The 17,742-nt window shown below is 42.4% G+C and overlaps 1 protein-coding gene across 2 annotated transcripts in view; it reads left to right on the forward strand.

The window, feature by feature from the left end:
- The window catches only part of SYT9 (synaptotagmin 9), a 108,912-nt gene that overhangs the window by 39,898 nt on the left and 51,272 nt on the right, over nt 1-17,742 (forward strand). For both annotated transcript variants that reach the window (XM_072118632.1, XM_072118633.1), the window contains exon 3: nt 4,493-5,039. In XM_072118632.1, the coding sequence (XP_071974733.1) occupies nt 4,493-5,039 (547 nt within the window). The remainder of the gene's footprint in view (nt 1-4,492; nt 5,040-17,742) is intronic.

The following is a 17,742-nucleotide window of genomic DNA, read 5'->3' on the forward strand; positions in this document are numbered from 1 at the left end:
TTACATTTCATATGTCAATTAAAACGGTGAATTCCATTATCTTTCATCTCACTCGAGTATTTAGCCTAATGAAATATTTGTGCTATGTGACACGTGAAGATATTGGTGTCAGTATGGTAAAACCCTACTATTTGTGAACTGGAAGTCCTTCTTAAGGTCTTATATCAAGGAGTCAGTGCTGTTTTAGGGTTTTAGGGGCTGAATGTTGCTTGATTTTTATCATGTGTGTCTTGTAGGTTGAATTTTTTTTTTCCGTAGCATGTAGATAAGATTGGGTGAAGTCTCAGCCAGGAAGAGTCTCGGAGATAATATTCCATTTCCAACCATGAAGTCAAATTTAAAAGGAGATTTGGGTTAGGTTGGTACCAAAGGCCCATTTATAGATTAGATTAATGGCAGTGGACCCATCAAATGTAGATGGGGAAGTTGTCTGTCTAATGTGTACAGTGGCCTCCGACTCTTCCTTGACTGCAGGTTTTCGGGGGAAAAGAAAGATGAAAGAGTTGGATTTCAACAGAGTGGGGCAGATTTACTTACCCGGTCCATTCGCGATCCAGCGGCGTGTTCTCTGCGGTGGATTCGGGTCCGGCCAGGATTTATTAAGGTAGTTCCTCCGACGTCCACCAGGTGGCGCTGCTGCGCTGAAGAGCATCGGAATGCACTGGAATACACCGAGCCGGGCTGAGTGAAGGTAAGTGCAAGCTCCGCGACACATTTTTTTTGTGGCGTGGCCAAACGAAAACACGACGGATTCGGAAAAATGTGGCGGTTTTTCTGAATCCGTCGTGTTTTCGTTTGGCCACGGCCCCCGATTTCCGTTGCTTGCATGCCAGTGCCGATGCGCCGCAATCCGATCGCGTGCGCCAAAATCCCGGGACAATTCAGGGAAAATCAGCGCAAATCGGAAATATTCGGGTAACACGTCGGGAAAACGCGAATCGGGTCCTTAGTAACATAACTGACCTATAGACTGCTATATGATAGAATGGCTAGAAATGTGGTAAGGAGCCATCTTCACTAGTTCTACCAAGGAGAACTGCAGAACATCTGACTGAAGCCTGCATGTGAATCTCAATGAGAATTCCCGCCATGGGCGACAGATATAAAATTTGTTGAATGGATAAACCAGGGAAAATTGCTTTACAGAGAAGGGAAAGGAATCGTTTTTAAAGTGCAAGAGGTGTGTGATAAATGGATTAGTCGGGATGAAGCCATTACACAACCTAGTAAAGCTGTCAATTAGCAGACGTGGATGGTTCATGTGGAGAAGACCTTGTTCTTAAAAATAGCAGCTTGGATGGGAATGATCACTGAGATTGTGCATAATTTATAGAGATGTGTGAGCACACAGAGGGTAGTCGCCATAGAAAGCTGGTGTGCATGTGGAATATACTCTTAGTTTAGTTTTACTGGAGTCCTTGTGCTTCATGGTCATCTTTGAGAATCCACAATGAGCTCTCAAGAGATACCCCCACCAAAGAGATGAGCAAACCCAAGCTGGAAAGTTTACAAAAATACCTTATACCCAAGAGATGGACATAGACCAATTTTGGGCCCATGTCTTCCATGTAGCAAACTACCTTCATTATGACATATGACCAACCCACCAGTAGATGTAGGGGTAGGAACCATTGTCTCCATTCACCCAGTCTCTTGTAAGTAGTAGTTTGGTGGGTAGCAGGCTGCTATGTTGTCCTTTAAGTGGGTGGTCCACTAAGATGGGCACTCAAATTTCATTGATAAAGGTCTTCTAGAGTGGTGGTCATCTGGCCAATAGACATAGGGGCAGATTTACTTACCTGGTCCATTCGCGATCCAGCAGCGCGTTCTGTGCGGTGGATTCGGGTCTTCCGGCGATTCACTAAGGTAGTTCCTCCACCGTCCACCAGATGTCGCTGCTGCACTGAAGTCCACCGAGGTCCGCCGGAATGCACGAGCCTATACCTGGTGAAGGTAAGCGCGAGTTCCGCGACACTTTTTTTTTTTAAATGCGCCGGTTTTTCCAAATCCGCCAGGTTTTCATTCGGCCACGCCCCCCATTACCGTCGCGTGCATGCCAGCGCCGATGTGCCACAATCCGATCCCGGGGCAATACAGGGAAAATCGGCGCAAATCGGAAATATTTGGGTAACACGTTGGGAAAAACGCGAATCGGGCCCTTAGTAAATGACCCCCATAGTCTAACTTGAAGGCACTAAAGATTTGGTTCAAACAAAGTGATGGTCTTCTAAAACAAGTGGGCCTTAGGAGACATGTATTTCTAGGAATATTTGAAGTTAATAAAAGCTTCTTCACTTGAAGGAATCATCTCACCAGAGACAATAGTAATTGTCAGGTGACTGGGAGTCCAAGTTTTTGTCCATCACAAAGAGTCCCCAGATACTTCTCTATATCAACATCATACATTATGGTAATAAGCTTAATATTTTAACCATTACGTAGAAGGATGGACTGTGGTTGAATAAAATTAAAATACATTCCCCGTAGACTTCACTAGAGTCAATTTTCATAAGAATACTAGATGACTGACACTTGAACGTACTTGTCGTACAGATGACTGGGCTGGAGAACACTAATGAAGTTGTGCCGGCCAAGAAGAACTTGGCATGTGAGAACCTTGGAGATGTTCTGTTTAGTGATCAGAAGTAAATGACACCAAGTCTGTTCTTTCTGATATAACCTAAGGCTTAGAAAAGTTTTGTGTAAGAGAATTCAAGTGAAAGGAATCTTCTCACTGTGGCCCTTAATAGCTGCTGTAGGGTAAATTTTGTCCCAACCATCAAAATTAGTAATGTTCTTCTACCTTACCTCTTAGTAGAACATGTTCATGGGATGGGATGACTGGCTCTTCGATACAATTCAGGGGTCGTAATTTGTGATTACTGGTTTTCTGGTCACCAATCCTACCGAAGACCCAATACCACCTAAAATACCCATAAAATGTGTTAGACTTTGGTCAGTTAATCATACAATCCAAAGAAGTGTTCTGTTGGTGCCATCAAAAATGTTGTCCATTAGCACAAATGGAAAAGGAAAATTCCTAAAACTACTTAAAAAAAAAACTTATGCGCTAGAACTTTTTGGATGACTTTATTTTAGGGCCCATTTATTGGTTCTAGACCTGGAGCTTCTTCATATTCCCACATAGAAGGGAGTTTATTTCTTCTCCGTTATGTAAGGGATGTGGTAAATCGATGGCCTTTTGGTGGGACATTAAGTCACGGCTAAAGTGGAGACAGAAAATGGGGCTGGATTAACTAACAAGCAAAGCCAGAAGGTCTTCACTACCTTTATCATGTCAGGAGAACACGAACAGAAAATAGGCCTGAGTAACCCAGTCCCAAATTGGGTTGGTCAGTTTAGAGGTGGGAACTGTGAATCGGTAGGTGGATCCATGGATTGTCTAGATGTCTAGAATGTAAAGGTTCCAATTTCTTAACTGTAGTGTAGGTGTAAACCCATGACCGTATTACAGATTAAGGCTAAATTCACACTGCCATGAGCCCGCCGCACCGTAGCACGGCGGGCACACGGCAGCGCGGGGAGAGGAGTAGGAGGTGAGCGCAGCTCACCCCCGCCCCTCTCCATAGCAAGTAATGGCGCACGGCGCCGTAATACGGGAAAAGATAGGACATGTCCTATCTTTTCCCAGGCTACGGAGCGGTATGGTGCCGCACGTGTGCTGCACCGTACCGCTCCCATAGGGCGCCGTGAGCCCATAGAAGTGTATGGGGGACGTGTATCGTCCCCCATACTGTAGTGTGAATTTAGCCTAAGGTTGTAGCAAGCCCTACTGTGGCACCAGTAGAAGTATTGACTAAAAATATAGATGTTACCAAGACCCAAACTCTTACATCTTCTGAACGGAAATCCAAAATGATTCAACGTGGAGCTTCGTTGAACCTTTTCTAATATTTGATATATCTAGTATATCCGATAGGTCATATTATATAGGACGTAGCCATTTGGTTTTTACATCTACTGGACCCAATGACGTACATATACCATTCCATGTCCAATAGGGTACTGGGAGGGAGATGGTCCATCACTGGTTGGTTCCATTCCATCTTCTTCTGTGTGGGGAGAACTGATGCAGAATTTTGTGGGTATCAAACAACGGGGTGAACTTTAGACTCAAGGGTCATCAATAGGAAGTTAACAGATAAAGAAAAGTTTTATAACAGTAAGGAATCAATTTAGATCCTGGGACCCAATGACAAATCTATACTGGGAGCCCAAATTATTGTCTGGTTATAGTACTAGTCATATGGAGTTGAATAACATTATGAGCTCGTGAGGCTCCTGATCCTTGAATGAACACACCCTCTGCACTGCTTTAAGATACCCCCCTGAGCTTCCTCTGACCATCCCTATGAGGTTCCCTCTTTTCTAAACATACATCATGTAAGACCACTCCAAACTATTATCTTTATGATGACCTCTTGAGATTTGACCCAAAGTAACAATCAATTTGTTTCCCTTCCTTCTTAAGACATAACTCCATCAGAAGACAGCTGAACCTCTCCAATCCCGACTTCAACATCCAGCAGTTTCAGAAACAGGAACAACTCACCGGGATCGGCCGTATCAAACCAGAACTCTACAAACAGAGATCGGTGGAGACCGACGATGGTCGGAGAAACAATAGCAAATCTTGCGGGAAACTCAACTTTATCATTAAATATGACTGCGACTTGGAAAAACTTATAGTCAAGATCCACAAGGCGGTCGGCCTGCCCGCAAAGGATTTCTCGGGAACATCCGATCCTTACGTAAAAATCTATTTGCTTCCGGATCGAAAAACTAAACACCAGACTAAGGTCCACCGGAAGACGCTCAATCCGGTGTTTGATGAAGTTTTTTTATTTCCCGTTCCCTATAACGAGTTGCCCACTAGAAAACTCCATTTTTCGGTTTATGATTTTGACCGTTTTTCAAGGCATGATGTCATCGGACAGGTCATAGTGGATAATTTTTTAGATTTGGCAGATTTCCCCCGGGAAAGTAACATTTGGAGGGACATCGAACACGTCACCAATGTGAGTATTGAAATCTCTTATGACTCTTTGTACATTGAAGATTTATTTATCACTGGTCATACAAAAAGTTTAATTCCTATTTCGTCTGCCTTTACGTAACCTTTAAAAATTAGATATTGATAAAGAAAATTTTAGCATGTACTGTCACCTTAGAAATGCTATTGGTCAATGTCCGACCCTTTAATAGGCCCTGTGATGTGTCTGGGGGTCTACGGGATGAAATTTAATTTCTAGCATTCCCTCTTATATGTTAAATCTCACCTCTTTACCTATATATACAAAAAAAAACTATAACAACATATGGAAATGAGCTGAAAAGAGTCACTTTTTGCCTGAGATGAGCCATTTTTAGAGACTGGAAGAAGAAAACTTCCTCTTTTATGATAAATCTCACCTCTTTACCTATATATGTAAAAAAAAACTATAACAACATATGCAAATGAGCTGAGAAGAGTCACTTTTTGCCTGAGATCATCCATTTTTAGAGGCTGGAAGAGGAAAACTTCCTCTTTTATGATAAATCTCACCTCTTTACCTATATATGTAAAAAAAAAAAACTATAACAACATATGCAAATGAGCTGAGAGGAGTCACTTTTTGCCTGAGATCATCCATTTTTAGAGGCTGGAAGAGGAAAACTTCTATCTTAGCCTCTATAGAACCTAGAACTATGAATTTGGGGGTCATATATTAGCAATAAGAATCTTATCATTCAAATACAGATCTCATTCCGGCATATGTTTTGAACTGATTGTATCTCCGATTTTGTAGATCACAGAAGCACAGTAATCTGTAAGAAGAGATTCTTAGCATTTTTATGATACTAAAAGCATGATTCAAGGTTTTATTCAAGGGCATATGAAGTGACGCTCCCCCCGCAGCCTCTCAGTGTGACTCATCTCAAGCAAAAAGTGACTCTTCTCAGCTCATTTACATATGACTTTCAATGGGATTTTGTATAGGTAAATGGGCAAGATTTAACATGAAAAGGGGCATTCTAGAAAGAGCTTTTCATCCCCTACCGGAGGGGGCTGTTACTTCAGTGGGGTAAAAGCTTGTGACATGATCCCTTTAAGCACTCCTACCAGAGCTCTGTTGCTATGTGTTTGTTACATCTGAAGCTTTATGAGATTCTGGGTCGGGAAGAGACTATCCGCTGTCTTTTTTCTATTTGTTCTTCTGCCAAAGATGACAATTGCCTTAATCATCTGTAATTGAGTATTTTCCTACCCAAAGTGAGAGCTCTGAATGACTCAGCACATCCATAAATTACATGAACACTGTAGCATTGTGTGTTGTGCGTCTGATGGAAGATGGTGGCATCAATTGTGCTGTTAAAGGAGACCTGTCCGCTATGCTAAAAGGTGTAAGGAATCGCCTGGGTGACTGTAGAATGGTAGCGCCCAATTACCGATTTTTCCTAAATTTCCAGGAGGAATAACAGAGGGACAATACATTAGAATTTTCAAAGAAAATACGTTTTTACTTGTTATTTTATTGGGAAATACAAGTATTCACTAAAGCAGAGTCAGGAAATGAGAGATTGTCTTTAATTTCTATTTTTCTCCCTTCAATTACACATCAGCAATGCTTAGACCTGGAAAATAATCCAAAACGAACATCTGGCTATAAATTCTGCCGTATTATGTTAATGTAAGCCTGTTCTATGTGCATGAGTGTATCTGCTCTGTGCAGGAAGTGTTCAGTTACTCACTAGCTCACCCGCAGGGGAAATAGAGAATTACACAATGGGATGTCTGAGTAATACTGGGTCCTCCATGGCACCTGTGTGGGCACACTTTGCTCTGGCTGAAAGCTACAGGTCTTGATTGCGGACTTACTATTTAATCTAGATTTCTTAATCAAGCATTTGACAGAAAGTGGACAATCCCTTTAAGCCCTCAACTACAGGACGGTGATGTAACTAACCAATCCTCAAAGTGTAACTCAAAAATTATGTGCCTTATTGAAACAATCGTACTCACAGCAGGGGTGCATCTTCCATGAGGTGAGTTGAGCCTCTTGCCTCAGGCGGCAGAACCAGCAGAGGGGAAAGGGGTAGTATCAGCCACTACAAAGGAAAATATGCTTTACAATGCTTACTAAACAGAGAAAGGATCTCTTACCCATTGCCTTACCTACCCTATCATCTCTTTACATCTACTGTCTGCATAGGCAGGAGACACTGCAGGAATAAAGGCGGGGCCAAGGATTCACCTGTGACCCAGTAGCATACGTTAAAGGGGTATTCCCACAAAGACAAGATTCTTAAATATACTCAGGATAACAAAATAACACATTCAACATGTCTCTATCAGTCCTGGTGTTTACAATTTTGGGTGTCCCTATATACGACCGTAAATCTTCTGAAAATGGTGGAATTCTTCTCATGAATAGCTTCTCTTGTCTGCACACTGCAGTGCTCTCTGCATCCTGTCCCTCCTCCCTGCATTACAAGACCAGCTCAGACACAGGCACTTCCTGCCAGCAAGCAGCAGTGTGCAGAGTCTTACTCTACAAGGTTCAGAATGATAAGGTCTTTATCCAGGAGTGAGGCATATAGCAGGGCTGACTCTGTGTGTTATAGCTGAATTAGCAGAGCCAAGAGTGTCATTGTGTTTTATATGCATCTCCAGAATCTCATCATCTCTCATCTCTGATCTGTCTCATCGCTCTCTCTATGTGTAAAATACTAGTACAATGTTCATAAGCTAAATAAAAGTGTAGATAAACCCTGTACCCTGATAATCTAAGCACATTGTCAGCACACAGTATCTCATAGCACTAGAGGGATCATGAAGTGTCTGCTTAGAGAGCCCCCACTCACAATCTGGAATATTACACCAACCATCATTGAGTGATAGGAGCTAAAAAATGAACAAAACTGAGTAAAATTGTAAAGTAAGGGGGTAAAAATAATTTTTATTGTGTAAACATCACTGGGGGGTTGAAATTTGAGAATTTTCTTTTATGGTCAAACCCCCTTTAAAGCTTCTGGGGCCACCAATGTAAATACCCCCCCCCCCCCCTATTATAATGTACTATTTATAGTACTGATCTCATTGTATAGGGGACACACCCCTTTGACAGTTTATCCATTTCTAGGAGGAATAACAGGGGAACGGCACATATACAGAATGGTATAAAGCTTTCCCTTCATTGTCTTATGTCCTTACATGTCATTTTTACATCTCAGAAGTGAATATATGGAATATACGTTGTGTCTGGGAGAGACAGATGTGGCAGATGTGATTGCTGCTCCTATACATTATAGAGCGTACAGTATTTATTACCAGTATTCTGGCCGCCCATAGACATCTCTGCCGGTCTAATAGCTTCCACCACAAATCTGGGTCACTCCACCTCTGGTCGAAAAAAAAATCCAGTAAGCTCTTAATAGTGTTTGTGCTATCACACAAGTGTATACAAATGAAAAGCATTGATGGATTTGCCGGGCGGCTGCTTAGCTGCTCGCCCCTCGCTCATCCACCCCGGTCTCACCACTTTCATTTCTAATGGTCGGCTTTCACCCAGATAAATCTGAGAGTGAATTATAATGTTTTATGTGAGAGGAGTATGATACATCACATGTAACACACAGGAGGGATAGCACATATATGTGATAGATAGATAGATAGATAGATAGATATGAGATAGATAGATAGATAGATAGAAGGATAGATAGATAGATACATAGATAGGAGATAGATAGATATGAGATAGATAGATAGATAGGAGATAGATAGATAGATAGATAGATAGATAGATAGATAGATAGATAGATAGATATGAGATAGATAGATAGATAGATAGATAGATAGATAGGAGATAGATAGATAGATAGATAGATAGATAGATAGGAGATAGATAGATAGATAGATAGATAGAAGGATAGATAGATAGATAAATATGAAATAGATAGATAGGAGATAGATAGATAGATAGATAGATAGGAGATAGATAGGAGATAGATAGATAGAAGGATAGATAGAAGGATAGATAGATATGAGATAGATACCGTATATACTCGAGTATAAGCCGACCCGAGTATAAGCCGAGACCCCTAATTTCAACACAAAAAACTGGGAAAACCTATTGACTCGAGTATAAGCCAAGGGTGGGAAATGCATTGGTTACAGCCTCCCAGTATATAGTCTGCCAGCCCCTGTAGCATACAGCCTGCCCAACCCCTGTAGCATACAGCCTGCCCAGCCCCTATAGTAGGAAAAAAAATAACACTGTACTCATCTTTCCGACGTCCCCCATAGATCCTCTTCTGTCTCAGACTGTCTCAGACAGAAGAGGACCTATGGGTGACGTCAGAAACGTGAGTTTTGTCTTTATGTTTTTAGTTGACTCGAGTATAAGCCGAGTTAGGGTTTTTGAGCACAAATTTTGTGCTGAAAAACTAGGCTTATACTCGAGTATATAAGGTAGATAGATAGATAGATATGAGATAGATATGAGATAGATAGATAGATAGATAGATAGATAGATAGATAGATAGATAGATAGATATGAGATAGATAGATAGATATGAGATAGATATGAGATAGATAGATAGATAGATAGATAGATAGATAGATAGATAGATAGATAGATATGAGATAGATAGATATGAGATAGATAGATAGATATGAGATAGATAGATAGATATGAGATAGATAGATAGATAGATAGATAGATAGATAGATAGATAGATAGATAGATAGATATGGGATAGATATATAGGAGATAGATAGATGATAGATATGAGATAGATAGATAGATAGATAGATAGATAGATAGGAGATAGATAGATAGATAGATAGATATGAGATAGATAGATAGATAGATATGAGATAGATAGATAGATAGATAGATAGATAGATAGATAGATATGAGATAGATATGAGATAGATAGATAGATAGATAGATAGATAGATAGATAGATAGATAGATAGATAGATATGGGATAGATATGAGATAGATAGATAGATATATATGATATAGATAGATAGATAGATAGATAGATAGATATGAGATAGATATGATGGAATAAAAGGAAGGAAGTTAATGAAAGAAAAACAAGGAAGGAAAGGAATGAAGGAAGGAAGGAAGGAAAGAAAGAAGAAAAAAAAGAAAGAAAGAAAGAAAGGAAATGGACAAAGGAAAGGATGGAGGGAAAAATAAAATGGAAATGAAGGAGACAGACCAGGGGTCTCCACTGCTCTCATGTCCTCGCGATCTGTGGTGGTCCCAGTCATGAGACCCCCTGCAGTTATTTCTTATCTCTTATCCTTTATTCTTTCTGGGATAATAAGACTTCCATCTCACTGTCAGGTCATCTATGAGCTCATGTATAGGCAGCCGTGACCCTTAGGATCTCTGGATGCTTCCTACAAGGTCAGGCCTGTGAATAATTGGAGACTATGTGACAAGGATATCGCTATCAGATTATATGAAAATCCCCGAATAGGCAAAACACGACATTGATTGATTTAATTACCTTTTATTTCATGAGCTCATGGGATCAATAGAATGTATAATAATACACCCGCACGGAGCGGAGGGATCTTATATCACTGATGTGTAGGGAAAGGGTCTATTTTTAGGTATTTATCCATCATATAAAGTGTTTGGAGCGATATAATGCGGGTGTATCGGCCCGCATTATATCAAAGGAGATCCATGTGAGCCACCTGTTGCTTTCATGCGATAAGGTGAACCCATATCTCAAAATAAGAAAACATAACTGGCTGTGCGTGTATCATAAATCGCAGTGCACGAAGCAGGGGAAGGATTTGTAATTCCTAAACCGCTGGACATCAAAGGACATCCATGTGAACCGCCTGATGCTTTCATGCGATAAGGTGAACGCATATCTCAAAATAAGAAGACATAACTGGCTGTATGTGTATCATAAATCGCAGTGCACGGAGCAGGGGAAGGATTTGTACTTCCTAAACCGCCAGACATCAAAGGACATCCATGTGAGCCACCTGTTGCTTTCATGCGATAAGGTGAAGCCATATCTCAAAATAAGAAGACATAACTGGCTGTGCGTGTATCATAAATCGCAGTGCACGGAGCAGGGGAAGGATTTGTAATTCCTAAACCACCAGAATATAAAGGACATCCATGTGAGCCGCTTGTTGCTTTCATGTGATAAGGTGAACCCATATCTCAAATTAAGAAAACATAACTGGCTGTGCGTGTATCATAAATCGCAGTGCACGGAGCAGGGGAAGGATTTGTAATTCCTAAACCACCAGAATATAAAGGACATCCATGTGAGCCGCTTGTTGCTTTCATGTGATAAGGTGAACCCATATCTCAAATTAAGAAAACATAACTGGCTATGCGTGTATCATAAATCGCAGTGCACGGAGCAGGGGAAGGATTTGTAATTCCTAAACCACCAGAATATAAAGGACATCCATGTGAGCCGCTTGTTGCTTTCATGTGATAAGGTGAACCCATATCTCAAATTAAGAAGACATAACTGGCTGTGCGTGTATCATAAATCGCAGTGCACGGAGCAGGGGAAGGATTTGTAATTCCTAAACCACCAGACATCAAAGGACATCCATGTGAGCCGCCTGTTGCTTTCATGCAATATGGTGAACCCATATCTCAAAATAAGAAGACATAACTGGCTGTATGTGTATCATAAATCGCAGTGCACGGAGCAGGGGAAGGATTTGTAATTCCTAAACCGCCAGACATCAAAGGACATCCATGTGAGCCACCTGTTGCTTTCATGCGATAAGGTGAAGCCATATCTCAAAATAAGAAGACATAACTGGCTGTGCGTGTATCATAAATCGCAGTGCACGGAGCAGGGGAAGGATTTTTAATTCCTAAACCACCAGAATATAAAGGACATCCATGTGAGCCGCTTGTTGCTTTCATGTGATAAGGTGAACCCATATCTCAAATTAAGAAAACATAACTGGCTGTGCGTGTATCATAAATCGCAGTGCACGGAGCAGGGGAAGGATTTGTAATTCCTAAACCACCAGAATATAAAGGACATCCATGTGAGCCGCTTGTTGCTTTCATGTGATAAGGTGAACCCATATCTCAAATTAAGAAGACATAACTGGCTGTGCGTGTATCATAAATCGCAGTGCACGGAGCAGGGGAAGGATTTGTAATTCCTAAACCACCAGACATCAAAGGACATCCATGTGAGCCGCCTGTTGCTTTCATGCAATATGGTGAACCCATATCTCAAAATAAGAAGACATAACTGGCTGTATGTGTATCATAAATCGCAGTGCACGGAGCAGGGGAAGGATTTGTAATTCCTAAACCACCAGACATCAAAGGACATCCATGTGAGCCACCTGTTGCTTTCATGCGATCAGATGAACCTATATCTCAAAATAAGGAAGGGCATTTTGGTTTATTTAAAGAATTTTTTATGTTATATTAGCTTTTTGTCTTTACTTCTATTCTATTTTACTTCTTCTGAGCCGCTGGTGGATACTCACATGCCGGCAGATGAATATTCCGATCATGTCACTGGTTTTTCTGTCAATCTGTATGAAATGGGGACTAAACTTTTTGACAAGACGTTAGTCCTGGAGATCTTGTTCTTCTATCTGTATTTTAGGAAGGGAAAGGGATTGTGAGGTTTTTCCATATGGATGCGTCTTGCTTGTACGAAAGGCTAATACAGGTCTGATCTCCTACTGTCTGCTGCACATGCCAACAAATGATCCACATCTCCGAGGTCTGGAGAAGAACAGTAACTGGAGATGAGCCGGACTTCCCGCGGTTCCTGATTGCCTTCATTTTTGCAGCAGATGGAAAAATACATTTTTTTTTCAACTGTTTGGTTCGCCACGGGGTAAAAAACCGTATAAAGGAGACTGCACCGAGGAGAATGACTTGTACATTTTAACTAAGGGAATAGTAATTATTTCCTGCCCATTGCTCCCTCTAGAGGGTAGAAGGTATTGTGTGGACACAAAAACTCCGAGGTATCGACATAAAAACAGACCTAGTTATCTTATTTGGATTGTTCAGGTTTTGTTAAATTTTCAGAGATTTATTAGGACCCCCCATGGGCTCCTCATCTGTCTATGAAATATATGGATACAGATAGGATGTTCCCATGTTTTTCAATCAACGAGAAGAAGCATCGGTTCTCTTGGTCAGTCAGTTGTCCCAAAGGTGAAGATAAGGATAAGTGTTCCAATCCCTCCACTGAATTATCTCTTTCAGTCCTTAGGCGTTGTTCAGACCTGTAGTGTGGGATCCCAATGGGTTTCTCATCAAGTTCTCTAGTATTTTTGAGAATGACAAGGTCTAAATGAGTAGAACAAAGTGGTTATGATGTCAGATGAAGCAGTTGCTTTACATCAATAGTCATGACGTAAGGCAGATACAGAGTATCTCAACTTTTTGAGCTCCTGTTTTAGAATTAGAGTGGTTCTGTGTTGAAGTAGAGGTCTGGTGTATAACTTTACATATCTTGAACAGTTACCCCTCAAAGCAAACCTGTCACCACACTAACTCTCCCAAGCCCACTAATAGTACCTTTTTCTGTAATACGTACATTCACTAGAGGTATTTTTAGCATATTTCTAGGTAACCCCATCTCCTGCAGTCAGGTAACTCCGCCTCCTGTAGTCAGGTACCCCTGCCTGCTGCAGTCAGGTGACCCCCACCTCCTGCAGTCAGGTAACCCTTCCTCCTGCAGTCAGGTGACCCCCACCACCTGAAGTCAGGTAACCCCACCTTCTGCAGTCAGGTAACCCCGCCTCCTGCAGTCAGCTGCTTCGCCTACTCCATGCATCTGGCCGATCCCTGTCTCCAAATTGTGAGGTCATTTTCTATCTATCTGGAAATCTAGGAGGCAGGGCTGGACCAGATGCATGGAGTGGGCAGAGAAGCCTGACTTCAAAAAGTAGGGTTACCTGACTGCAGGTGGTGGGTTACCTGACTGCAAGAGGTGGGGTCGCCTGACTGTCTGACTGCTTCCTACAAAAGAATAAAAGATGATTTTTCATTCAGCTGCAACCTAGAAATATGCTAAAACACCTCCAGGGTATGTACACAGGGCCGGCTCCAGGTTTCAGTGGGCCCCTGGGCGACAGTGCCTCACTGGGCCCCTTAGCAGTGAACTCATGTGGTGGCATTAAAAACGCAAAACCTTAAGATACGAATATTAATATACACCCCCCAGTCAGGCACCATTAATTAATATGCACCCCTCCCCAGCCAGAATACAGTAATAAATATACCCACCAGGCTCCAATATTCACCCCCCCCCCATGCTCCATTATTAATATACACCCCCCCCCCCCCCCCAGGCTCCATTAATTAATATACACCCCCCCCCGGCTCCATTCATTTATATAAGCCCCCACCACCACCACCCAGGCTCCATTCATTTATATACACCCCCCCAAGCTCCATTCATTTACATACACCCCCCCCCCGGGCTCCATTCATTTACATACAACCCCCCCCCCCCCGACTCCATTCATTTACATACAACCCCCCCACGGCTCCATTCATTTATATACACCCCCCCCACCAGGCTCCATTAATTTATATACCTCCCCCCACGCACACACACACCACCCTCCATTAATTAATATACCCCCCAGACAGGCTCCATGAATTAATAAAAAACACATTATTAGTGACCAGCTAAAAATAATAAACGCTAACTTACCTGAAGCGTTGCACACTTCTTCTACATCTTCCGAGTGACAGCAGTGTCTGTCGTGCAGCAGCAGGGACGCTGGCGGCGTGACGTCATCACGCCGGCAGCGTCCTGCACAGTATTAGACGCTCCGCAGCAGAAATACATCGGCAGCACCGATGCACTTATATTGTGTGAGGGTCCACTTGCGGTGCCGCCCCTTGTCAGCCGCGCCGGCACTGTGAGTACGGCGCTTATCTCAATTACATCGGCGAAGTATGCCGATGTAATTGAGCTTACTTATGTTGCAAGTTTGTGCCGTGGGCCCCTCTGGGACCTCTGGGGCCCCGGCACTTGCCCGGGTAAGCCGGGTGCTGGCGCCGGCCATGTATGTACATATTACAGAAGAGGGTACTGTTTGTAGCCTTGGGGGGAAGGGGGTTAGTGTGGTCACAGGTTTGCTTTAATTCCTATTAGAATTGGTTCTGGTTATAAATCACCAAAGTACAAAAACTTTATCTATGTTCAAAAACAACATCAATTACCAAAAAAATCAGTATGTAAACTTAGGTGTGAAATTAGGGGAGAGGAGGGAGTGCAGCTGCAGTATGTCCCACTCTGTGTGTTTGAGATTGTGTGCTGTGAGAGAGGAAGAAGAGCAGCATCTGAGTGAGACACATGATACTCTCAGATAAAAGAGAACACAGGACTTTAGATGGTTTCAGTGAACACATGTTTCTTAGTGAGGGATCCCTTTCTTATCTTGAATAACCTCAGACATCTCAGGATTACTTTTTTCATATATTTAAAGATAACCTCCAAATCCCAGCATCCTTTCAGTGGTTTCCTTCTCCTGATTCCAACACAATTTGGATAATTTCTCTGACCTTCAACATTCCCATGTAATATCTTCCATTAGTTTTGTCACCCAAAACTGTTAGACAACCCAGGACTGCCCACTTGACCTTATTAGCATTTGTGTTACCAAAAGTAAGGGCAATGATTGCTTGGAAACAATTGGGACTAGGGAAGCTATTTCAGAGGAACAACATATCTTAAAGGAAATCTATCACATGGGTGCAGTTCTTCTAAGAACCAAGCACACTTACTGAAACAGGATGTGTTGTTCTTTTTGATTCTTATTGCTTAGATTCTGAAAACGATGTCTTTCAAAATTATGCAAATGAGCCTCATGGGCTCTGGTCTACATCCCCAGAGCCGCTCCGGGTTATGTCGCGGGAGCCAGCTGATGTCACCAGCTCTCTAGGTGGGGAGGGAGGAGGTGGCCAGAAACACAGATTGAAGACATAAATAATTAGCAGACAACAAAGCCAGAAGAGGCTCCTGTGATGTTGACAGTAGCCCCTGAGGCTCATTTGCATAATTTTAAAAGATAAAACTACATTTTGAAACTAAGCTATGGGAAGCAAAAAGAACAACGACTCCTGTTTCAGGAGGTTCACACCAGCATGTAAGTGTGATTGGTTAAGAAGCACTGCACCAATGTGGTAGATTGCCTTTTAAGGATAGTTCATGGAGCTGTAGGTGGCGAATTGTCTTCTTCAGGTAGGTGGTGAATTGCCCTCTTCATGTAGGTGGCGAATGGTCCTCTTCATGTAGGTGGCGAATGGTCCTCTTCATGCAGGTGGAGAATGGTCCTCTTCATGTAGGTGCAGAATGGTCCTCTTCATGTAGGTGCAGAATGGTCCTCTTCATGTAGGTGGTGAATGGTCCTCTTCATGTAGGTGGTGAATGATCCTCTTCATGTAGGTGGTGAATGGTCCTCTTCATGTAGGTGGTGAATGTTCCTCTTCATGTAGGTGGAGAATGATCCTCTTCATGTAGGTGGTGAATGGTCCTCTTCATGTAGGTGGAGAATGGTCCTCTTCATGTAGGTGGTGAATGATCCTCTTCATGTAGGTGGTGAATGATCCTCTTCACGTAGGTGGTGAATGGTTCTCTTCATGTAGGTGGTGAATGATCCTCTTCATGTAGGTGGAGAATGATCCTCTTCATGTAGGTGGTGAATGATCCTCTTCATGTAGGTGGTGAATGGTCCTCTTCACGTAGGTGGAGAATGGTCCTCTTCATGTAGGTGGAGAATGGTCCTCCTCTTCATGTAGGTGGAGAATGGTCCTCTTCATGTAGGTGGTGAATGGTCCTCTTCATTTAGGTGGTGAATGATTCTCTTCAGGTAGGTGGTGAATGGTTCTCTTCATGTAGGTGGTGAATGATCCTCTTCAGGTAGGTGGTGAATGGTCCTCTTCATGTAGGTGGAGAATGGTCCTCTTCATGTAGGTGGAGAATGGTTCTCTTCATGTGGGTGGTGAAGTGTTCTCTTCATGTAGGTGGTGAATGATCCTCTTCATGTAGGTGGAGAATGGTCCTCTTCATGTAGGTAGAGAATGCTCCTCTTCATGTAGGTGGAGAATGGTCCTCTTCATGTAGGTGGTGAATGGTTCTCTTCATGTAGGTGGTGAATGGTTCTCTTCATGTGGGTGGTGAAGTGTTCTCTTCATGTAGGTGGAGAATGGTCCTCTTCATGTGGGTGGTGAATGGTTCTCTTCATGTAGGTGGTGAATGATCCTCTTCATGTGGGTGGTCAAGTGTTCTCTTCATGTAGGTGGTGAAGTGTTCTCTTCATGTAGGTGGTGAAGTGTTCTCTTCATGTAGGTGGTGAATGATCCTCTTCAGGTAGGTGGTGAATGGTCCTCTTCATGTAGGTGGAGAATGGTCCTCTTCATGTAGGTGGTGAATGGTTCTCTTCACGTAGGTGGTGAATGGTTCTCTTCATGTGGGTGGTGAAGTGTTCTCTTCATGTAGGTGGAGAATGGTCCTCTTCATGTAGGTGGTGAATGGTTCTCTTCATGTAGGTGGTGAATGATCCTCTTCATGTGGGTGGTGAAGTGTTCTCTTCATGTAGGTGGTGAAGTGTTCTCTTCATGTAGGTGGAGAAGTGTTCTCTTCATGTAGGTGGTGAATGGTTCTCTTCATGTAGGTGGTGAATGGTCCTCTTCATGTAGGTGGTGAATGATCCTCTTCATGTGGGTGGTCAAGTGT

This window comes from Engystomops pustulosus, chromosome 7, assembly GCF_040894005.1.
Source record: "Engystomops pustulosus chromosome 7, aEngPut4.maternal, whole genome shotgun sequence".
Taxonomy (NCBI): Eukaryota; Metazoa; Chordata; class Amphibia; order Anura; family Leptodactylidae; genus Engystomops; species Engystomops pustulosus.